Source organism: Astyanax mexicanus, chromosome 4, assembly GCF_023375975.1.
Source record: "Astyanax mexicanus isolate ESR-SI-001 chromosome 4, AstMex3_surface, whole genome shotgun sequence".
Lineage (NCBI taxonomy): Eukaryota > Metazoa > Chordata > Actinopteri > Characiformes > Acestrorhamphidae > Astyanax > Astyanax mexicanus.
The window spans coordinates 49,916,449-49,942,487 of NC_064411.1; the positions used below are offsets into that span (position 1 = coordinate 49,916,449).

The following is a 26,039-nucleotide window of genomic DNA, read 5'->3' on the forward strand; positions in this document are numbered from 1 at the left end:
TACTACTGTTTTCCAGTGCAGTGGATGCGACCAAGCTACTGATCCAATAGTATTAAGTGCAACAACAAAAAAAACATTTAAAAACAAAGAAAATACATGATGTACATCTGAAAGGGTTAAAAAATAAAATATTCAAAATATTTTAAATATTTTAGTATTTCACACTTAATGATAGTCATTGATAATCCTAAATAAAAATATATTTCAATTGTATTTTTTTTATTCATTATTGTTTCTTTTAATTAATATTAAATAATATTAACATTTAGTTTCAAAAAGTGCTATTTAAATTTCAAGTTACCTCAAGCAAAATCTTGCTGTCTTAGGATTCAGTTTATTATTTTTTATTGATTATTGTAAATATAATCATACATTTTAAAATTAGTTTTTATATGTGCCTTACCTTGCATTACTTTTTTAAATCGTGCCCTTAATAAGGATATGTTTATCTACTGGAAGAAGACAGTCCTATTCTATTGGTAGCACTTCTCTATATGTACAAAACAATAATGGAAGTCACAAAAAATATTGATGCTTTGGGCACAATTTGGACATTTTTCCACATAGGAGCGTATATATTTATTTTTTTCTAAAATTTTATGTTACCTTTATTTGTGTTCAAAAATTGTATATACAGGCAAAATCTTATTGCAGGAGAAAACACACTTACTGTTGAGACGTAACACAACACTATATAGGACAGTATAAACTTCAGGGTTCACCTTGTACTTTTGCATTTTATTATTAGACTTTATCCAATGTTATCCAATCCAGTGTTATACAGCTTCTTTTGTCACAGTCATGTCAAACTAAATAATTCATATAACAACTAAATATCACAAGGTTTCATAAAACTCATTAAATGAAGACACCACACGACACGTTTGACAAACAATACCACCACAATAATATACAACTAAAAAATAACCTTATTAAAAACGTAAAAAAAAGAGATTTAGACTCGTTATTACTGGTCTAAATTAAAATATCTAGCTAATAATTAAAGAAATAGCTCTAAAGTGTCCTGATTTGTAGTGCAATGGTTCTCAGCAGACAAAGTCCAATAGGAACCTATATATATATATATATATATATATATATATATATATATATATATATATATATATATATATATATATATATATATATGTGTTCTCTTTTCACATTAAATTATATATTATATTCATAAGCTTCATTATAATTAATACAGCTCAATGTGCATTCAATAGCCATTGAATCTTCTCTACAACAACTTCAATATATTTTTAGCAATAACAGTGGTAATTACCCACATTTTACACATTTTCAAATAGCCCTGAAATCCAATAGAATCCCAGTAAACAGTGACTTAAACTGAGCATCAGCACCTTTTACACAAATTGCTTATTGGTCAAGTAGCGTTAGTGCATATGAATTTATTATACCATATTGTAAAATACAAATAATTCTCCCTTAAAATTCACAAAAACTAATGATAAAAAAGAAAATCCCTTTTATGAACACAGGAATCATGCAATAGATTTTATACTTGGAACAGCATCTTGCTCACTGATCCCCTTGGTCTGAACACAGTGATAGCCGTTAGTTAGCTGGGTGTTCTTTGCGGGTGACGTTTTGTCGTAGACCTCATTTTTGTGGCATTGAAGGAAGCTTCTCTTCATCTTGTGCTCAAGCTGCATGTGGTTCTGAGGGTGGAGACCGAGGCAGGCTCTGTGTAAAAAAATAAAAATAAAAAAAGGTAACTTTAATTTTAACTGCACTGCATGGTAAATAATTGCTTACTATATTACAATTATTATAGTTATATTATAGAATATATTATTAAATTGCTCATCCAAAGTGGATAAAAGTTCAAATACTTCTTAACTTAACATGAATGTTTAGGTTTATAATACATTTATAATTTAATATCATTCTTCACATATCATCTATCATTATAATTTAGCATGAAATATTGATTTAATGTTAAGAACAACGACCAGTTTTACATTAAGTCAAAATGAAAAGAAATGGACAACACCATATATTACGAATGTAAATAAATAAAAAGCACAACTGTTGGACAAAGGTTTGATAAGAGACACAACACAATAAGTGACATATTCTTATTTTACATACAATAAATTATAAGATAAAATGTAAAGTTTTGTAAATATTAAATAAATAAACAAGATTCATAAGATGTATATCTTTTGATATACTGAGTTTTTTGGGGGAGATTAAAAATCAAAATATAAAATCATTGCTTTACTTTTCTTATTTAAAAATGTGTGAAAACCCTTATGAATACTTACTTAAATATGAGTCATGCTTTCTATTATTTTTATTCCTAACTGATTTTAAACAACCAAATTTATTATGATGAATAAGGTGAATTTGAAGAAGACAAACCTAAATAAACAATTAGTTAATTAAACTAATTAAATAGTTAAATAATCTTATCACAGATCATATCAATGCTATGTGTTTTTTTTTTCTATATCACACAGCTTTAAACTGTAGAAATGAACCCTTTTCTGTACCTCATGACGTTTTCGATGCAGGCTCTCTGGCGGAAGAAGGCGTTGACCACTGGTGCTCCCTGTGGTACGAGCGGGGCCTTGCAGAGGAAGCTGAGCAGAGAGAGGACGCTGTGAAAGCTCTGGAAGGATCTGTCCTCCTGAGTGCAGAACGTGATTCTCTGACACAGCTCGGTCAGGATCACCAGGTCCAGGATGATGGGGCTGGCCAGCAGAGAGTCCTGAGGAACGATAACAGAAAGTTTTTTAGATTCCACACAAATTCAGTAAAATCAGCAATGAAATAAAAGAACCAAAAGTGTGTTCATGTCCAGAGAATGGATAAAAGATAATTCAGATATATAAATGCTAATAAACACAGAATTAGACAATCTAAAAAAGCAGTGACCTGCAGTGTAGCCTGGTTCTGAAAATCTGACCTTCATAACTGAAGACCAGAGTAATGTACAGACATCATAGAGATCATATTAAACAACAGAATTTACTTATAAAAAAAATGCAAATAATTCAACTTGGAAAACAGTTTGCATCATCCTTTTTATTTTATTTGGACTTTACTAAGTAAACATATTAAGAACTTATGGTTCAAAATATGGTCAAATATCTACCGTATTTTTCGCACTATAAGGCGCATTTAACTGTGGCAAGCACTAGCAGTTAGCTGCTAATGCTAATGCTGCTGCACCCAGCCTTAGTGGAAATTTACGCTTACCGAATTTACAGTTTTTATGAGAGAAATCTTAAATCGTAGATTAACATCCAGTGCTTGTGTAGCAGAGAAAAAAAGAACTGTTTATAAAGTACTATTATTTTATTTGAATTCGCCAAAATACGTTCTAAAAGGAAATACATATAAACACTTGTTTCTGTAAGCATACAACTCCATCTACTGGTCAGATAGAGTATAGCTTTCTTATGAAAACAGCTACCCTCCATTTTCTAGTTCAGTCTGGTTTTGACTCTGAAAGAGAATGGTAGGTTCAGTTCTACTCTCCATTTTGCTTAAGTGTGTTGGGGTACTTCTAAGTCTAATTTTGTACTAATATTACATAGTATGTACTTTTACTTGAAAAATAAGTACTGGATTGTTTTTTTCCCAAAATGTTATCTATTTTGAGCTATTTGGCTCCCAGCTTCAACTAATTAATTTAGCAATGTCGACCATGTGGTTGTGATGTATTTGCCTTCTAGCTACAGCTAGTTAACTTAGCATTGTTTACCATGTCGGTTTAATACATTAATTTCTAGCTACAGTAAACTAAGCTATCACTGCTTTTCTTGTGGTCTTAATGTTGAAGCTAATTTTAATAAGAAGCTTATTTTATTTATTTGCGTTTTATAGCTGTTGAGTGTGGAGAAGTCTACTGATAAGCTGCTGTTTTCTGTCCAATTTTATACAACCAGGTATGCATATTGTATTTCCTTGTCCTAGTTTAATATTCAAATGGTTGCAAATTCTTTTTTATTTAATTTTATTTGTTAAAGTTTTTTGTGTAACTCTTTCTCTAAAAAAAATCCAATAATCTGAGCTGTTTAATACTGAAAATATTGAGTCTATGATATAATGAATTATATTGTGCTTATACTGTAATATGTCAGTCTGGTTTTGACTCTGAAAGAGAATGCTGTTGAGTGTGGAGAAGTCTACTGATAAGCTGCTGTTTTCTGTCCAATTTTATACAACCAGACAACCAGTAAATGCTCAGAACCAACTCTGCTGTGCAGTTTCTTTATTGAGGGACCAAGACGAGGGGGTTACAATGGTGCCGTGACTCCGTCTTCCATCAATTCCACAACAGCGTGTTCTACTGTGAGTTATTTCTGGACCAAGGACATTGCAGCACAATAGGACTGCACTTCAAGTAATCCACTCACGTTTTTCAAAACCAGGACTCAGCACATACATTTCCATTTTTTGCTGATATGGCATACATATTGGACTGATTCATCACATTTATAAAGGCTACTTTTATTTTGTACTTGGGACTTTACATTTGTAATTTCAAGTTTTGCTTTCTTTACCATTTGTTGATTGTGTTTTTTTTCTCTTTTAAATAATTCCTGAATATATTTTTGTTTCACATTTTTTATTGGAGGAAGAAATTATTCTTAATGCTTACTCTAAATATTTAGTTATTTGGGGAAAATTGTAATGGCTTATTTTCAAGGTAGCCCTATTCTAGCTGGGGGAAAATCTAAGGGATCTGTACATTTTGCAGATACAGGTAGCTGCTCAGCACAGGATTCAGTTGTTATAGATATGCCCAGTACACATAATACTGGTAGGCAACCCCAGTGCTCCTCTACACCTAATCACGCTTTCAATGATAGAGATTCTGACAATGCAGTTAGAGAATTAGGGACAATGGTTGAAGAGCTGGGAAAACACATTGGTGACACTGTCACTGCCAGACTCTTATCTTCGGGGAAGTTTGATGATCGTTCCCGCACTGTAAATGATCACTCCTCGTGCTGCGCTCCCAATGTAGACAACACATCTCTCAACCTCTCAGGGGTTAATGTTATCTTGAACACTGACATAAAGGATCCGCTAATGTTTAGAGGGGATGGGTCAGATGCATGCGACATTAATGAGTGGGTGGAAACAGTACAGGTATACTTAAGGAAGAGAAATGTACAACGCAGTGATCACGCAGAGGAAATTATGAGTAGACTCAGGGGCAGAGCTAGAGACGTTGTCAAGATTGCTCTACGCAGTGACCCAACTCTAGATGTCACTTGCCACCCTGGTATAATTTATGGCATTCTGAAACAAAACTTTAGCACACTGTCTTACTCGAGCATGCCACTTGCGGATTTTTACAGCACGCTGCCAAAACAAAATGAGTGCCCCATCGATTATTGGGTCCGTGTTAACAAAGCTGCAGACATTGCAGATGAATGTTTAATGCAGACACAAGGCAAACACATGGAAGACATTAGTAAGGAGGTAGCAATGATGTTCATTCGCAACTGCCCTGACCCAGGCCTTGTCTATGTGTTTAAGACCAAACCCATTCGACAGTGGACTGCTAAGGAGGTGCAGGAACAGATTGATGAGTTCCAGAGAGAGAAAAAAACACAGATAATTTCTCCTGCTAAGGCACCTTCTAACATGAGACAAAACAATGCTGCTGTTTGTGATCATAATGAGTGTTTACATGGTTCAACTCAGGAACTGAAAAACCTCAAGCAGCACTCAGTGGAACCCTCACAAGCTCTGGATCCAGCTAGCCATCCAAGTCTGGATCGCATGACTGATATGCTGTCTAAAGTTTTGGATGTTTTAACCACTAGGGAGCAGCGTCCTCGCCAAACGTACCATAATGCACCCAACAATGCTTCCAACAAAATTCAAGGCTGCCGTGTCTGCCATGATAAGTTGCATACTACATTTTCACACTGCAGAGCTGAACGTTTGTGCTTCGGATGTTATGCACCAGGTCACACCAAACAGAACTGCCCAATAAGCACAGAGCGCAATCAGTCTACTTCTCCTTCGGGAAACGAGAATGCCTGCATTCGGAGAGGGGAAGTGTAGGCTTTGATCACAATACCCTCATGGAAATTCCTGATATTGAGTGTGTGTATTCTGCTTTTGGTGCAAATGTTCTTGAAACATCTAAGATAGTGGTACAGAACACACAACACGTTAACAACTCAGACAGTCTTTTTTATACTCCTGTAGTAATTAATGGACAATTTACAGTAAGTGCTATGCTTGATACTGGCTCAATGGCCTGCACTGTGAGTGATGCAGTTGCGGACATGCTCATTACTGCTGGTGCTTTGAATGGCACCGTGGATAATAACCCTGACATTGTTCTCATTGGCTGTGGAGGCCAAAGGGCTTTTCCCAAAAGTGTGTGTGATTTGACACTAACTGTCTATGGATGCGATGTTATTGTGCCCACTTTAGTTGTCCCTGGCCAAGTGGATGATTTAATCTTGGGGACAAATGTGATCAAATACATTGTTCACAGACTTAAAGAAACTGACAGATATTGGGAGATAATTTCACGGACACGTGACACGAATTCGGATGATGATGACTTTTTGACTATGCTAGCTGGAATGCAACGTTGGAGAGGAGAAGCCGTTCCAGATGTTGTAGGAACAGTCAAGCTCCATCATGCAGTTACCTTGTCCCCTGGCCATGAGCATGTAGTGTGGGGTAAGCTCCCTGAAAAAAATCGTGGGCTTCCAGGCAGTACAGTCATGGTGGAACCTACGAGCGCTCGTTCTGCCCCACGAAACATCCTAGTTGGTCGGGTTGTTACTCCACTTTGGGGTGATGGTTGGGTGCCAATGAAAATTATCAATCCTACTGACAAGCCTGTGACACTCAGACGAAATGCTAAAGTAGCAGATGTCTACCCATGTTTGGCACTCGAAGACTTTCAAACAGATAAAAATTTATCTGAGATTCCTTCTTGCAGTCAAAGGATTTTCCAGCCACAAAACGACCTCAGTTTGTTGCACGAAAAACTAAATAATCATGGCTTGGAAAACATTGACCTTGATTCATGCGAGGTCTCAGAACAGTGCAAATTGGATATCTGCAAGCTTGTGATTCGCTACGAGGACATCTTTTCCAGACAAGCTCTTGACTGTGGTGAGGTGAAGGATTTTGTCCACAGAATACACCTAGTGGATGAAAGACCCTTCAGGTTGCCTTACAGACGTGTCCCACCAGGCCACTATCAGAAATTGCGGGTGGCACTGAACGAAATGGAGGAGAGATCAATCATCCGTAAATCAACTAGCGAGTTTGCTTCTCCTCTTGTCCTCTGTTGGAAAAAGAATGGTGACCTTCGCATCTGCACTGACTTTCGCTGGCTAAATTCCAGAACGGTGAAAGACGCCTACCCTTTGCCACACCAGGAGGACTGCCTTGCCGCTTTAGGTGGAAATTCATTTTTTAGTACTATGGATCTGACTTCAGGATTTTATAACATCCCGTTGCACGAAGCAGATAAAAAGTACACTGCCTTCACCACTCCAGTTGGCTTATATGAGTACAATCGGCTTCCTCAAGGGTTGTGCAACTCACCTGCTAGCTTTATGAGGATGATGACAAACATTTTTGGGGATCAGAATTTTTTGTCACTGCTCTGTTACCTTGATGATCTCATGGTTTATGCCCCAACCGAAGAATTGGCCTTAGAGAGACTTGAACTTGTCTTCCAGAGGTTGAGGAAATACAACCTGAAGCTCTCGCAAAAGAAATGCCATTTTCTGCGACGTTCAGTACAATTCCTTGGACATGTCATTGATGAGAAAGGAATATCCACAGATCCATCCAAAGTCAGTGCTATAGTTGACATTTCTTCTAATGATTTGATGTGTCCAGATGGTGTCACACCTTCTGCAAAGAAAATTCAGTCCTTTTTGGGATTGATAATGTGGTACCAGAGGTTCATTGAGAACTGCTCTGTAATAGCAAAGCCGCTATTTGGGCTCATTTCGGGGGCGAAGAAAGGAAGGAAGACCAAATTAAGTACCAGAACTCCTCAAAGGACACTTACTGCTGCAGATTGGACTCCTGCTTGTGAGAGAGCTCTGAAAGGTCTCAAAGATGCCTTGCTCACTCACGTTCTACTGGCACATCCAGACTTCAGCCGTCCCTTTGTTTTGTCAACCGATGCTTCTGCTGATGGACTTGGTGCAGTCCTTTCGCAGGTCCTACCTGGAGAGGACAGGGCTCGCCCTATCGCTTTCGCCAGTAAGTCACTCAATAGAGCTCAAAGCAGATACCCTGCACATCGCCTCGAATTCCTCGCTTTAAAGTGGGCCATTTGCGATAAGTTTAGTCACTGGCTTAAAGGACATTCCTTTACAGTTTGGACAGACAACAACCCTCTGACGCACATCCTGACCAAGCCAAAATTGGACGCGTGCGAACAGAGATGGGTTGCTAAGCTTGCTGCATTTGAATTTGACATTAAGTATGTGCCAGGCCCTAAGAACATAGTGGCCGATGCTTTGAGTCGAGTACCATTCACAGAGGGTAGAATCAGCCATCGTCTCATTCGTGAGCCTTACAAAGACCTATTAAATGAGTCAGAGAAACTGTCAAACGGTTCTGTTCAAGACTTCTTCAGGTCATCTGCCACAAGCCAAAATGTGCAATCTTTTGCAAAGAAACCGATATCACCGCAGCAGGGTGTTGTGGGTGAGCAAGAGGCTGCGTGTCTTTCAAATGCTGAAATTTCTGCTGTTTTTGATAATCACATTGACTGGCTTGTTGGACCTCGTACCCGTGCAGCTCATTTGGCTAATCATGTACAGCAATTGACTGACATTGGTCAGAACGCACTGCCTTCATACTCATTTGAAGACCTTAGGGCAAAGCAGCTAGAGGATGTTGACCTGAGCAGTGTAATGTCATTCATAGAACGAAAACGCAGACCATCGAGGAGAGAAAAGGCCAGAATATCACAAACAGCTCTAAAGCTCCTTAAGCAATGGGAGAAGCTAGCATTGGATAATGGAATATTGTATCGAGTATCAAGGGACCCATTGACCAAGCGTAAAAGATTCCAGTTTGTTGTTCCAGTGTCCTTAAGGAATGAAGTACTTAAAGGATGTCATGATGAGGCCGGTCATCAAGGTCAATGCAGAACGTTGTATCTTACACGACAGAGGTTCTATTGGATTGATCTTGACCGTGATGTGAGAAGCTACGTGAAGTCATGCACCCGTTGTGTTGTTGGTAAAACGCCTGAACCAGAGGGACGTGCACAGCTCGAAAGCATCAAGACAACTGCACCTCTTGAGCTTGTCTGTTTGGATTTTTGGTCTGCTGAAGATGGAGCTGGCAAGTCAGTTGATGTTTTAGTGGTTACAGACCACTTTACGAAAATGGCACATGCCTTTCAATGCCCAGATCAGACTGCCAAGTCTGTTGCTAAGAAGCTATGGGACCATTACTTTTGTTTCTATGGCTTTCCTGAACGTGTACATTCTGATCAGGGTGCTAATTTTGAGAGCGAACTGATCAGTCACCTTTTGCAGCTCTCAGGGGTGAGAAAATCCCACACTACAGCGTACCACCCCATGGGTAACGGAACTACCGAACGTTTCAACCGTACCCTGGGTGATATGATTAGAGCCCTTCCAGCACGACCCAAACACCAGTGGCCCCAGATGCTTCATACATTGACATTTATGTACAATTGTACAGCACATGAAACAACTGGTTTCCCACCATTCTACCTCATGTTTGGCCGAGTCCCGCGCATACCAATTGATGTTGTCTTTAAGAGTGTTCTGAGGGATCGTGATGATGTCACCTACTCGAAATACATAGAGTCTCTAAAAGATGACTTGCGTACAGCTATTTCCCTAGCCACAACACACACTTCAAAAGAACAAAAACATCAAGCTGATGTCTATAACAGAAGGGCAAAGGGATCTGAAATTGGAGTTGGAGATCGCGTTCTAGTGGCAAATAAGGGTGAGCGTGCCCGTCGCAAGTTGGCTGACAGGTGGGAGAGTACTGTATACTCCGTTGTTGATCATAACCCACAGACTCATATCTACAAAATCAAGAATCCCAACACTAGCAAAATAAGAGTGGTGCATCGCAATCTTCTGCTCGGTGTGAACTTTCTGCCATTTTCCTGTGAGAGAGATGAAACTGAAGATTTGTTGGATGTCTTGTCTGATGAGGATGAGGAGACATGTACTCAGGATGTTGTCGCCCAACTGCATGATGAGGGTGCTTCCATTTCTGAACATGTAGAACAATCTGACAGCAGTAGCGTGGTTGCTGATGAAATGTCTGCTGAGGACACTAGCATCACTAGTGAAAGATCTAACAATGTGACCCTTTGTGATGTTGAGGGGCCAGAGCCATGCATTGAAGAGGCGGTTCCTAATGAGCAAGACAACACGCATGCTGCTAGATCCAGGATTGGCCGTGTACTGAAACCTGTGAATCGCCTAATATACACAATGAGCAGTCAAACTCTGTTTCGAAATCAGAGTGACAATTTAAAAAAATGGGCAAATTCGACATTTAGTTTGAACACAGCAGTTAGGCACACTAGTAATAAGAGGTCATAATTTCGACTTAGGTTTTCTTTCTTTTATACTATTGATTAAATCCCAGTGAGCCTTAAGGGTATTGCAGACATGAGGTGTAAAACGCACCTCATTTTAGTCATGATTGTAGGTGGAGAAATACGCGCAGTTCACCTCCTCTTTCAGTTTTTTTTGCTAAAACAGCTTCTGAGCTGACTACCCATTTTAGTGTGAGAATGGTTTTATTGCAGTCCCGGAGCAATTGTCTCATTGTGGTATTCTAATTGTTTTATTTTTTTCATGTTTTTCAATGGTTCAGTGTTTATACAGTGTTCATAATTATCTCATTTATTGTACATAATTTTGGCGAATTTAAGTGGGGGAGAATGTAGCAGAGAAAAAAAGAACTGTTTATAAAGTACTATTATTTTATTTGAATTCGCCAAAATACGTTCTAAAAGGAAATACATATAAACACTTGTTTCTGTAAGCATACAACTCCATCTACTGGTCAGATAGAGTATAGCTTTCTTATGAAAACAGCTACCCTCCATTTTCTAGTTCAGTCTGGTTTTGACTCTGAAAGAGAATGGTAGGTTCAGTTCTACTCTCCATTTTGCTTAAGTGTGTTGGGGTACTTCTAAGTCTAATTTTGTACTAATATTACATAGTATGTACTTTTACTTGAAAAATAAGTACTGGATTGTTTTTTTCCCAAAATGTTATCTATTTTGAGCTATTTGGCTCCCAGCTTCAACTAATTAATTTAGCAATGTCGACCATGTGGTTGTGATGTATTTGCCTTCTAGCTACAGCTAGTTAACTTAGCATTGTTTACCATGTCGGTTTAATACATTAATTTCTAGCTACAGTAAACTAAGCTATCACTGCTTTTCTTGTGGTCTTAATGTTGAAGCTAATTTTAATAAGAAGCTTATTTTATTTATTTGCGTTTTATAGCTGTTGAGTGTGGAGAAGTCTACTGATAAGCTGCTGTTTTCTGTCCAATTTTATACAACCAGGTATGCATATTGTATTTCCTTGTCCTAGTTTAATATTCAAATGGTTGCAAATTCTTTTTTATTTAATTTTATTTGTTAAAGTTTTTTGTGTAACTCTTTCTCTAAAAAAAATCCAATAATCTGAGCTGTTTAATACTGAAAATATTGAGTCTATGATATAATGAATTATATTGTGCTTATACTGTAATATGTCAGTCTGGTTTTGACTCTGAAAGAGAATGCTGTTGAGTGTGGAGAAGTCTACTGATAAGCTGCTGTTTTCTGTCCAATTTTATACAACCAGACAACCAGTAAATGCTCAGAACCAACTCTGCTGTGCAGTTTCTTTATTGAGGGACCAAGACGAGGGGGTTACACTTGTTTGACTTTAAAAGAAACAGGTTTTTTTTTAAGAATTACAGTTTTTTTTACTTAGCTAAACTTTAAGCTTTTTCTCACCACCCAGCGATGAGACCAACTGAATTACAAGGAAAACATGGTGATACCCATGTTCCTTACTAGTGTTGCATAATGTGCCTCATAGTCCGGTGAACCTTATGTATTAAATTAGACCAGAAAATGGACGTTCACAGGATTTGTATTATGCTTTATGAAAGGGGTGGAGCTACACTCATCTAGGCAGAATATGTGTATATATGCAAAAAGGGTGGTGTTTTCCATGGCTTACTTTCCATACAACATAATTTAATATATGACAACATTAATATACTATTAATTGGTGAAGCAAATGAAGTTTCCCATATTTTGGACCCTTTAAAACAATTTTTTAACATTCAGTATTTCTAAAGATTGCATTGTGAACTGTAATAAATGCACACTGTTTAACTACTAATTAAGTATTTATATAATTAGCTATTTTTTAAGAGCACAGCAAAATTGAATAAATTAAGACCTCAATGTTTAATAATGTTAAATAAACACTAGGTGGCAGAAAAGGCCTGAAGAAATTCTCAGGCTTCTGTATCCCATTAATTCCATTCATAATCTAATGCCATTTCTCTTGTTTTATAGTTTGTGTTCTGATGCATTAGAGCTTAGATCGGGCCCAAGAAATCCGACCTTGCCCGGCTCGAGTCTGCGTACATTCTGCCCAAGCCTGACCTGACCCGCCCAATAAACAGTCATTATGAGCCTGAGCCCGATTTAAACCCAACATTTTTTACTAAGTAGAGCGTTAAAACTGAGCTTCTTAAAAATATTTTTGGGCTGTTTAAATGAGTGAAATCTGTTCAGAATGATGTTAATTAACATTACAACACTGAAGAAACATAGACCTATTATTAAAGAAAAATGTCTTTTTGTTATTAAGAACAACTACACACAGCGCTGCAATTCAAATGGGGTGATTATAACATTGTAATTTGTGAAACTTTTTTTGAAAAAAAGAGTTTGATTTGTTACTTTTTTGTATTGTGATTATCACACCCTAGCTTTATATATAATAAATATAGCAGTAAAAAACAGAGCCCGACCGAAATTCTGGGATTTAAGCTTTATGATACATTCAAAAGGCCTAAAGCTTAACACTACACTGATAAAGTGTTTAAAAATGTTTCAGTGGTTCAGTCAGTTAGAAATTTAGCTTACTTCACAGGTGTTGTGCAGGGCAATGGTGTTGGTTCCTCCCATCATGATCTCTGAGGTGTACTCATCCATCGCTCTTTTGCTGTCTCCCACATAGGGAACGTATTTAATCACCACCTGGATTAATAAAGATTACACAGCACTTTTAGTTCCAATTAATTTAAATTCTATTTTTGTTTGTTTGGAACATGCTATCAGCTTGTGATTATTTGAGAAGACATTTATAAGAGGAGGGAAAATGGGTGGTAGAGGGTTAAAAAGACTTGACAAAATCACATAGGCAAGGTAAAGATCATATTTATAAGATATGAGATTAGTGAGAAGGGTTTCTGTGCATGTTCCTACTCCCAAATTATTTTTACTACATAAAACCATACACAAAAAAAGACACAGGACACAGTTTTAGGTCTCACACACTTACACAGTGGTCAGGCTTCTCTCCAGGCTTGTAGAGCACTGGGTTGGACTGCACCATATCGTCCACCACGTTACTCTTGGAAATCTCCTTAGAGCGGAACTGCTGCGGGGCAGACAGGTTCATGCCATCGTTGTTGCCAAGGTGATTGTAGCTCACAATAGAGGTGGGCTGTAATGACAGTAATATACACACAGAAAATAATCACACAAGTGATCTGTATCAACAGAACAAAACCTTATGTGCTGCCTATTTGAAATAGTAAAGCTTTTAAATGTGTGGAAACATATTTCCAGAGATATTGTGAAAGAGATTAGAGATGGGACCGATCCGATACAATATCGGTATCGGGGCCGATATTGACGTATTTCGACATATCGGATATCGGGAGAGCGCGGCCGATCCACTTACCGATCCATATTCCAGTCCACAGCTTGAGCTGGACAGTAAACCCGCCGTAACGTTAACACGAAACACATCACTGATCCGGATTCCAGTTCCACAGTTTACCCTGAACATCCAGCAGCTTCAGTCGGCAGCTGACTGAGTAAACATTAGCTATTTGTCTACAATAACAATTCAATTATCTGGAGAGTTTTAACTTTGAAAACGCTGTACAGCAGAACGGTACACGTAAAGTCAGCGTCCAAATAAACAGATTAACACCAGCAGTCTGTTAGCCTAGCTAGCACTGAACTGACAGCAAATTATTTATAATTCACATATCCTATAAAAACACAGGATCTACAAACACTAACCAGCACAAACACACCAGTTAGCCGTTAGCAAATGCATTCCGGCATTGTGAATGTAATAAATAACTATATTAAGTGAACTACAGCCATAATCCACATCTAACATCAAACCACAGATCCTACCAACCCTAACCAGCACTAAGAAATCAATCAGTTATTAAAAAACAGTGATTAATTCAGCTCGGAAATACAGTTAGCACCACCGGTTAGCCATTAGCTATTGCAGCTAATCCTCTATGCTACTTGCCAAAATAAAAGTCTCCTGCGCAACCGTAGCAAAACAATGCCCTGAATTTAATATTTAGCATAATTAATATTTACCTTTTTTTAATATTTAATAAAAATTAAATCATTTAACTTGAAAGGAAACTACTGTGTATTTGCATATAAAGTATGTCAAATAAATGACTTTTGAATGCATTTACATTAAATGCACTTGTGTATACTCTTCAAAGGGCTGTGTGGTCTGTTTCAGCCTCATTATGAAACCTTAATCATAGTACTATTAATAAACTAAAAGTATCGGTATTTGTATCGGTATCGGCAATTTTATCAGTTTTGTATCGGTATCGGATCGGAGCTGAAAAAAGCGTATCGTCCCATCACTAAAAGAGATGAATTAATATTAAACTACAACTGATGCTCTCCAACTAATTAGGAGGCAAGAGATTTAAATGATTAACTTTTGACAAGTTCAGCCCTTATGAAAAAGTTGTATATTTAAATATAATAATAATAGTGTCCTTGAACTATATGCATAGTAAATAAAATATACTTTTCTACTTGTATACAGGTTACATTTTTACCTGTCTAATCTGTATTTCAGTGTACTTTTAAAAATGTATGACTTATTTGGCTGTGCTATTTTTTAACAGGTGAAAATAATATACTCAGTATTATTTTATGAAACTTTTTATGAAGCTTTTATGAAAAAAACTATACTTTTGCTAAATGTGTCCTAGGAGACGATATTTCTGCAATAAAACTGTACTTCAGTGTAATTTGCTTCCAAAATATTACTTCTGTGTTGACAAATTAAAACTGTCATTGAAAAATTAACTGTTATGTGTTAAAATTAAACTTAAAAAGTTTACTTCAGTTAGTTTAAAATTAGGTAAAATTAATGTGATGTTAACTCTATATTTTAATCACACCTTATATATGTTTTTAATGTTCATTTGGACAGCTCACACAAATACACTTAAACTGTATTAAATAGTGGCAAAAATAACAAGCTAGTATACTTAGTATAAATGTAGTGCACATTTAGATCATTTTAATTACAAACATTTAATTAAGGACAAATTAGTATCAGTTTTTTTCCCACAAGTTCAGCACAGCTGTTAACTGAAAGCCTGAATTCCAGGTGACTCCTCATAAAACTGACATAGAAAATCCAGCCAAGATGTGCAAAGCTGTCTCTATCTAAGCAAGAGGTGCTACTTTAAAGAATCTAAAATATAAAGCATATTGTGCTTTGTTTAACAATTTTTTGTGTTTTATTAATTGTATTCATTTACAACGCAGAACATTTTAAAATAAGGAAAAACATCGACCAAAGAAGAAATTTTAAGTGCTCCTAACAGTGCCAAAAAATATGGTGCTATAAATATGACCGAAAAACATTAAATTAAAAAACATTTTCTGCCTTAAAACTACATGTTTTGTTCATACATCATTTCTAAATGATGGTTCTAGGCACATTTTTAGAAAGCCAGCTATAGACCACCCGTACCTTGATGCCAGCGCTGATGAGGAAATCCACCAGAACAGACTTCAGCTTGGTCTGGCCTGATTTGAAGTCATCTCCGCCGATGAAGACCCCTCTCTGAACAGCCAGTTCCAGAGCCCCGGGCACAAAGGTGTTCTGAGGAGAGCCGTTGATGTAAGCACAGCCTTCCTGGATACTGGCCACTGCAAAGAGTGTGGATGGAGATACCTCTCCTCCAGTCTACAGAGAAAAAAAAAGAAGAAAAAATATTTGGGATACATTAGTTTTCCATTATTTCTCTGATTTTGCTATTTATAGGTTTATGTTTGAGTGAAATGAACATTGTTGTTTTATTCTATAAACTACAGACAACATTTCTCCCAAAAGTCCTCCTCCGCCAGTTTTACACACTGCTTTTGGATAACTTTATGCTGCTTTACTCCTGGTGCAAAAATTCAAGCAGTTCAGTTTGGTTTGATGGCTTGTGATCATCCATCTTCCTGTTGATTATATTCCAGAGGTTTTCAATTAGGTAAAATCAAAGAAACTCATTATTTTTAAGTGATCTTTTAATTTTTTTGTTAGAGCTGTAATTTACCAGAAATTCAGTCCTGAAAAAGGAAATATCAAAAAGTAGTCATTAAATGTAAGCTTGCTTTCTCAAATAACGTAAAACAATTTGCTGTGACTTCAGGATTGATTAGGAGTGAACCTGCCCAGCTAACAGAGAATGTTCTAAGAACGTTTAGCAACATTTTAAAAGGTTCCAAGAATGTTAGCTTGTAATTTTTGAGGAAATCAAGGAACGTGACATAATGGTTAGCATCACAATGTTATTAGAACGTTTCTCACATAACGTTCCCAAAGCTAAAAATTAAACATCGACACAACAAATTTATCATGAACTAGAAAACGTGACAGATTGAAAATTCTAAAACAATAACTGTAATGTTCAGAAAACGTTCTACTAGTCAAAAATTGTTAGCTGTGTGTTGTACAGAATATGACCAGATCAGAAGGAACCGGTTTAAAATAGAAACTCCAGCAGTGTGTAAAAATGTCTTTGTCATCTGGCATCATGATGCTATAAATAACTGGGGCACTCCTATTTCTGTAAGTGTCAGTTAGTTCAGCAGTGCATGTTTTTGGCCAGTTTCTGCTCCCAGAAGAGGAGACCTTTGAGGAACTCACTTGCATAGCAGCAGCGTCTATACCCAGCGGCATCTGTTATGTAATTATCAAAATAGATTTGTGCTCTAGATTTATTGAGGACAAAAGAAGTAGGACACCAGTTTTATCTGTGTTAAGCGCTGAGTGAGCACTGCAAGCCCTCAGCTAGATTAAAGAGGCTGAACAGCAGGTTATTGATGACAGGGTTGTGGGTTTGATACCCAGGTTGGACAGGGTCTCGGGCCTTTGAGCAAGGCCCTGAACCCTCACTACTATCTGTGTGCTGCTCTGGGCACGTGTGCTCAAGGCATGATTGAGGCTAATTGCTATTTTACACCTTGCCGACACTCTATTTTCATGCCATCCCCCTGTGTTGTTTAATTTTTTGCACTATAAGACGCACTTAAAATCCTATCATTTTCCTAAAACTCGTCCACTGCTCCTTATGTATGAATTTTACCAGTCAGGTTTTAAGGAGCAGTAAAGCCACTCTGCTGAAATACGGTGTTATCAGGAGTTTCAGTTTAGTTCTCCAGCACTGGGGCTGGAATAGCATAAGCATTAGTCGCTAATCGTTGTTTCCCCGTTGTTCAGAGGGGGTGTTATCGGCCTGTAGCCTGCTCCCAACCCTGGCTCGAACTGCTGGAGTAGCATTAGCATTACCCACTAACCGTGCTCGCTATGTCACTGTTTAGAGGGAAGTATTATCGGCCTGTAGCCTGCTCAGAACAGCGGCTAGAACTGCTGGAGTAGCATTAGCAATATCCGCTAACCACACTCCTTTTTTCCCCGTTCAGAGGGGAGTATTATTGGCCTGTAGCCTGCTCCCAACCCTGGCTAGCACTGCTGGAGTAGCATTAGCATTATCCGCTAACCACACTCCATTTTTTCTCATTTAGAGGGAAGTATTATCGGCCTGTAGCCTGCTCCCAACAGCGGCTAGCACTGCTGGAGTAGCATTAGCATTATCCGCTTACCACACTCCATTTTTCCCCGTTCAAAGAGGAGTATTATTGGCCAGTAGCCTGCTCCTAACCCCGGCTAGCACTGCTTGAGTGGTTAGCCGCTAATGCTAATGCTCTAGCCTTAGTGCTGGTGAAACTTGGTAATCTAAGCTTACTGTAAATAAACTAAAGCACTTTACTCACCCAATTAAACAGTTTTCAGGAGAAAAGTCTGCATAGATTAACATCCAGCGCTCGTTTGACTTTTAAAGAAAGTATTTTTTACTACAGTTTTTTTTTTTTACTTAGCTTAGCTTTTCTTACTTAACTCAGTTAGCTACCCTTGGCAAGATCTGCTGAATTAGAAGTTATATATAGGCTCTCTTAAAATGCGCCTTACAATTCAGTATGTTTTATGTATGAACTAGACCAGAAAATAGGAGTTTATTGATAGTGTGCCTTATAATCCAATGCGTTTTATAGCGTGAAAAATACGGTAGTAAGAATTTGTGAATATATCTACAATGATGGGTGAGGTGGTCTGGAAATGAGGTGTGTTCAGATCAATTTCTGGCGTATGAAAAACCCAAGTGCAACACTGACTGATTAGAACCCCGACAATAGTCAACAGTCAGACGTTCATTCGTATCTTGGGATGCAGGTGCACCTCATGTGCTCAACATAAGTACATCCCTGCTCATTACACAGTCTTGCCTTATTATGTTCCATTGATTAAAGGGTTAATCTGTGTGTTATTAAATCAGCATTTAGCATAATCAGTGTGTCATTAAAGCATTTAGCATGATTCATGATGATTCATTTTGTGACCTATGATCCACTTGGAGATGTACGTAAATCATGCCCTTGGGCTTAAAGCACAAAGCCGGTTCTCCTGCAAGATAGAGTGCTTTTCCAAAGGTGTGACATAGGCGATACTGTGTTCTTCTGCAAAATCATGACGTTTTCTGCACATGTAATCTATAGAATGGTTAACTACATCAGATAAGGTTGGGCTGACAGACTTCTCGGCTGACGCAAATGGTTAAGAAGTGCCTACTCAGAGATCAAGATACGAGGACTCTGGAAGACCCAACTTTTACACCTTTGGGGTTTTCCTCTTATTTTCACCTTTTTAATACTTTTTATTCAATTTTAATGTACCCAAAACTGTTTTGCTCAGAAGATTCTTTGAATAAATCTGACGAAACTACATTTTTTTTGGACTGGATCTCTTTTCTTCTTTATGACGTATCACACCTGATACTCAGATCAATAATCTTACAACGTACAGCAGTGCACAAACCCAACTTTTACATCTCCAATAAACAGAACACACAATAAAATATCATTGCTGTTCTGTAAATGACCTGCTCATGCATCTTCACAGTGTGAATGAGCAGCACCTGGCTCTGAAAGGAAATGGCAAGTGACACACTGGTTGGTTTATTTCACGTTACGCCCAAAACACACCCATAATTAACCTTTTGCGCATTTCGAGCCGCACAAGACATACTTTTCCTGTCGTTACAATAGCAAAGACACACTGACACGCCCTAAATCAAGCTGCACTGTGCATGGTGCACAGTTGATGGCTCACTTTGTGTGTGTGTGTGTGTGTTGGTGTGTGTTTGTATTCACTGCACTGATGGATGTTCCATCTGGTTTGGAGAACCATGTTCTCTGCTGGTGTTGATCCACTGTGTTTTTTTTATCAAGTCTAAAATCGGTGCAGTTTTGTTTTCCCACAAAATCTTACAGTCCTTAATGCTTTCCTCTGCTGACAACTTTTATGGAGATGAGGATTTCATTTTCCAGCAGGATTTGGCACACTGCCCACACTGCTAAAAGTACCAATTGGTCTTATATAATACTCTAATTTTCAGAAACACTGATTTTTTGGGGGTTTTCATTGGCTGTAAGCCATAATCATTAACAAAAAAAAGAGACATAAATACTTTAAATTTATAATTTTGAGTGTAATATTCTACATAATATATATATATAAGTTAATTTTTAACTGAATTACTGAAATAAAGTAACTTTTCAATGAAAATCTATTTATTAGGAATCCCATAATATCTTCCTGATCACGCAAAACCCAAGTTCTAGGTAAGCCTTTGATCCCTTACCTGAATAGTGTTGAGAAGGTTCTCAGCAGTGTCATTGACTCCAGGCACGACGTCACAGAACCTCTCAGTGTTCGCAGTCCACAGCACTATCACCTTCTCCACTCCGCTCTTCTGCTTAAAGTCTCGTATATCCCTGCGGATCTGTTCCACCTGCACAGACACAGTCATTTATACGATCAAACAACCTACTGTACAGCTTTTAGACTGTTTAATCTTCTCCTCTTTCAGAACCAACCTGCTCTGCTTTGCTGCCTGTGAGCACATTATCAGCCCTATACTCCTGATTTGCAGCAATGAACTCTGGGATATAAATGGAGGGTCTTGGTTTGAGCTTGCTCATGTGCGGACGAAGCATCTCCTGGAGACTCCAGTCCAGAACCTGGGCTCGCTCCATAGCACGGCCAAGATCCATGGAGGAGATGTCCCAACCTGAAATACAAGCAAATATATATATATATATATATATATATATATATATATATATATATATATATATATATATATATATATATATATATATATATTTTTTTTTTTTTTTTTTTTTATAATTTTAGCCAGGCCATTTTTCCAACCATTCAGAGCTGCTACTCAGCTGTATATCCCCCATCACTGGTAATGCCACAACACACGGGCGGTGAAGACTAGCACATGCCTCCTCTGATACATGTGAAGTCAGACTCCGCCTCTTTTTGAACTGCTGCTGATGCAGCATTGCTGAGTAGCATCACTGCACGCTTGGAGGAAAGCGCAGTGACTCGGTTCTGATACATCAGCTCACAGATGCCTTGTGCTGACCGACATCATCCTAGGAGTAATAAGGGGGAAAAAGCGCCTTCTACCCATAGATAGATAGATAGATAGATAGATAGATGGATAGATGGATAGATGGATAGATGGATAGATAGATAGATAGATACTTTATTGATCCCAAAGGAAATTTAGCAGCCAGTAGCAGTTGCACAACACAGTAGAAACAAACAAACAATAAGTGTAGTACAATAAGAGAGCACAGTGAGGGAAATAAGACTCTAAAACTCTAAAATAAAAATTCAGAACAGTTTAGTGAGAAATGCTCAATTGCGCCACCTTAAAATTAGCTTTAGATCCTATTCTATTGTTAGTAGTAGTAGCAGAAACAACCTTGTAAACATTGGTTATTGTGTGTCAAATGTGTTTAATCTTTTAGAAAACAAATGATTCTAAAGATTTGAACTTTTTATTTACCATCAAATACAATGTCATTAGGATGGACCATCGGCAGCAGATCTCTGAACGGCACGAAGACCTCTCCCTCTGGTCCAGAGCCCAAAGATACTGTTGAAGCCTCCAGTAATGAGCCATAATAATTTGCAGTCTGATAGAAAATAAAGAAGAAGAAAGAAAAACGGGTCAGACAAGTCAATATTCTAATTCTGAAAAGATGTCACAATTAAAGTGTGAAAATATTATGAAAATATTATAAAGGGACATAAGTACTGAAATAAGTACTGAAGAAATGTAATGTATTGTGGTGTGGTGCTATAGGAAACATTCATACAGTCATAATTACTTCATACACAAAAATAACTAACGCCCTTTACCTTCACACCAGTCTTGGTTCTCCAGGTGAGGCCGAGCTTATTAGCCAGAACAGCGGCTGTGACGGTGCTGCCATTGTTGCCACCCCAACCCACCAGCATCACCCCCAGCTTGGGCACGGCCCTCTCCGTCCGGAACATGAACTCGGTGGTGTGGGGAGTCACCTATTAACATGAATATACAATATTACATTACATTACATTACATTACATTTCATTACATTTCATAGACAAAAGTCAGAAAGTGCTTTACAAAATAATTAATACTACACAATCTAAAATAGACAAACATAACAAAACATAAAATATAAAAGACTATAAAATAAAAGACGGTGAACCTGATACATTATCTGAAAGCCTGCTTAAAAAGATAAGTCTTTATTTTTTTAAGATAAGTCGATTTTTAAAAGACTCCAATAAATCAGCAGCTCTTAAAGAGTTTGGTAGTGTATTCCATAATTTAGGAGCAACAAACTTAAATGCTCGATCCCCACGATTTTTTAATCGGGAACGAGGAACAGACAGCAGATTTAAAAAAAAAAAAAAAAAAGCTGGTAAAACTTATCCTGTGCAACAGAGATAACTCTTGCGCTTCCTTTCCTGGGGTGGTCCTGATGAGGGCCAGTTTCATCATTATAACATTTCTGATTGTCTTTGTGGTGACTGCACTTGAGGAAACTTGTAAAGTTCTTAAAGTATTTGTTTTTTACTTAATTATTAGAACATTATTTGAATATAGTTATTCACTGTATACCAACTCTACCTCTTCACAACTTTAACATAATTAATGCGAGGTGAAATAAAAGAATGAATAAGCATCTCTAGCTCTGTGTTTAAAACTATAGAGAACAATTTGCTAATGTTTCTAAAATGAAAGAAACGAGATCTTGTCAGCTGTTTTACATGTGTGTCTAACAACAAGGTCTGGTCAAAAATAACACCTAAGTTACGCATATTTGCATGGGATGCCGAAGAAAAAAGCCGGATAGTTTGTGTTATTAACAGACTCACTCTATCAGGAGCAACAATCAGAACCTCTGTCTTTTCAGCATTTAGCTGTAAGAAGCAAAAATCCGTAAACGTGAATTATTATGTATATTAGCAATAAAGGACATAGAAGTGCAAGACAAAACTAGGCTACGTTTACTGGAGGAGTACAGCTGGAAGGGAGCTTTTAGAAGCGAGTGCTGGTAGGAGGGATTTAATGTCATTATAATATTAAACAGGAGTTTTAGATTTCTTTTTACATTTCTGAAGAAAATTGGATTACAAATTAGATTACAGTGGTGGTAAACTACATTATATGTCAATATTTACTCTAAAGATTTAACAGAATGTTACTAGATTGTCATCAGAATTCAATCTATGAACATTAAAGCAATATTAAGTCTTCAAATAGCAGCTTTAGAATCATGTTGATGGCTCATTAACTTTAAAGTAGGAGAATAGCATCTAACTCAAGTTTTATGTGTGTTAAACTCTGTGATATAGTTGAATGTAGTATCTCTCAGCTTGTCTACAAATGCATGTGTGTGACTGCATAAAGGAGCAGTCACTGCTACTGCAGTGGTGTGAAAGTGAATTATACTATTTAACTGTAGGGGGAGCCCCAGAACAAAAAAAAATGCAAAAACAAGGAAATAAATGGTATAATTAAGCAATAATACACTCGAGGTTAGTGGTATAACGTGCCAGTATTACATTGCAATTATACCACAGCTCCAATATCGCTGTTTATTAAAAGATTTTGAGATAAAATGGATGAGAAAATGTGATCTGTCTAGTTATAAACACTCTAAGTGTTAACATACTATAGTTCCATTGCTGCTCTGTTTGTAGCTGCACTGTTTGGCTTGTAAGCGCTGCATCGTTGCTAGGTTACCTGTATGTGACGGAGTAATACATAGAGAGCTTCGGTTACAGTACATTACTGGCTGATAACGGCACTTCTCAGCCAATCACATTGCAGGATCGGAACTAACTGTGGTACAACGCTGCTTTGAGTGTTTATTCAAAAGAACATGACGTGACTTAAACTTACCGTGTAAGAGTCTCCATCTCTGCACACTGATGTGGTTTGATAAGAGTACTGAGACTCGATGTACTGCTCAGTGTACCGCACATTTGGGCTGTTGATGCGAATCTTCTCAGGCATGATTAAAAAAACTGTAAAAAAAAAAAAATAATAATAATAATAATAAACTGGATCACCTTATTAATAAGTATTGGACAGATGCTTCATTGCAAATATACTACCAGTCAAAAGTCTAAACAAACTCCATTTAATGTTTCTTAATGTTTTACCTACCTTGTAAATTAATAATGAAGTCATCCAGACTATGAACGAACACATAAGGATTCATATAGTAACTTAAAAAAGTGTTAAACAAACCAAAATAATCTGTGAAGCATTTAGCTGCTCTTATCTGGGGAGACTAACTTGTGGTTTCTGAGGCTGGTAACTCTGATTAATTTATCCTGTACAACAGAGGTAACTCTTGGTCTTCCTTTCCTGGGGCAGTCCTGATGAGTGCCAGTTTCTGCACTTGAGGATACTTAAAATTCTTCTTAAAATTCTCTTTATTTCTTAAAGTATTTTTTCTTTACTTAATTATCAGAACATTGTTTAAATAGAGCTTTTCACTGTATACCTGTAACTCTACCTTTTCACAACTTTACAACTGATGATGCTCTCAAACACATTAAGAGACAAGAAATTCAGCTAAATAACTCTTGACGAGTTCAGCACAGCTGTTAACTAAAAGCCTGAAATTCCAGGTGACTCTACCTCATAATGCTGACAGAAAATACAGCCAAGATATGCAAAGCTGTGTAATTAAGAATCTAAAATATAAAACATATTCTGAACATTTGCATACATACATATGCAGAACATTTTTTAAATAATAAGAAAAATACTTAATTTAAGGTGTGTCCAAACTTTTGACTGGTACAGTAGGTTATACCATTCTGTTAAAGCAGCTGAACACTTTTAAACAATATAAAATATATATACTGATTACATTAGCAGCAGATATAATACAAGTGATATAATACAAAGACCACGTCTTACAGTGTTGTTTTATTATATAAACTATATATAAACTACAGACAACAATTCTCCCAAATTCTAAATAAAAATATTGTCATTTAGAGCATTTATTTATTATTTATTTAGAGAAAATATAAAATGTCTGAAATAAAAAAAGATGTAGATCTTTCAGACCTCAAATAATGCAAAGAAAACAAGTTCATATTCATTAAGAGTCCAGAAATCAATACTTGGTGGAGTAACCCTGGTTTCATGCATCTTGGCATGTTCTCCTCCACCAGTCTTACACACTGTTTTTTGGATAACTTCGTGCCACTCCTGGTGCAAAAATTCATATATATATCAGCCCAATATCATTCATTCCCACTGTCATTATGAAGCTTTAAAAGCGCCAAAGACTGAAAAGCGGCGTGAATATAAAAGATAACCCACCCTTTCCGCTGATGTAGAGTCTGGTTCTCTTTACAGAGGATTAAACAGCAGTTTTAGCTGTTTCTGCAGTAAAAGAAGAGGAGAAAAGTATTTTCCTGGAGCTGAAAGTCGGTCTGATCTCTGGATGCAGCGCCGCAGTGCCTCTCAGATGCTCCTCTTTTAAGCCGCCGGTTAATGGAAGTTTCCACCAGTCTCAAAGCCCCGCCCACCAGCCAATGAGAAACGAGCTGTTCAGAATTCTAGAGTCTTCAAGAAAAAAATGAAAAAGACTTGACCAGATAAAGGAAATGTACAGAAGCTTCTGATCTAAACTTCACCAACAGTACTATCTATCTATCTATCTATCTATCTATCTATCTATCTATCTATCTATCTATCTATCTATCTACATATATTAAAGATATTTAAGTTTCGGTTTGTATGTGTTTGAGTGGCAGAAAGACAATGCCAGCAAGATGCCACAGTACTCATTAAGTAGGTTGATGGGATAAGAAGTTCAGTCAACACATTAAAACAATCGCCCCCACACTGAACTCATGTTGGGAAATGTGTGGGGAACAATCAAGTGACCTTTGAATGTGGAGCCACATCAGATCATGTGATAAACAGTGGTGTGAGGTAGGAGTCAACAAAGCCTGAGGGTGACGTGCACTGTTGTTTAAACTGGAAATTTACACTGTGAGTCATCTCTGTGTTCTGAT

The 26,039-nt window shown here is 37.3% G+C and overlaps 1 protein-coding gene across 1 annotated transcript; it reads right to left on the bottom strand.

Moving 5' to 3' along the window:
- Window positions 1-717: 717 nt before the first annotated feature.
- Window positions 718-25,609, bottom strand: LOC103027071 (inositol-3-phosphate synthase 1-A). Its single transcript, XM_022678872.2, has 11 exons — window positions 25,339-25,609; window positions 23,896-24,020; window positions 21,858-22,019; window positions 21,502-21,631; window positions 20,513-20,706; window positions 20,278-20,427; window positions 16,059-16,274; window positions 13,575-13,739; window positions 13,157-13,270; window positions 2,523-2,740; window positions 718-1,710 (listed from the first exon to the last, which is right to left on the bottom strand). The coding sequence occupies exons 2-11, from the start codon at window positions 24,007-24,009 to the stop codon at window positions 1,509-1,511; spliced, it is 1,665 nt and encodes a 554-aa protein (XP_022534593.2). The 5' UTR covers window positions 24,010-24,020; window positions 25,339-25,609; the 3' UTR covers window positions 718-1,508.
- Window positions 25,610-26,039: the final 430 nt, after the last annotated feature.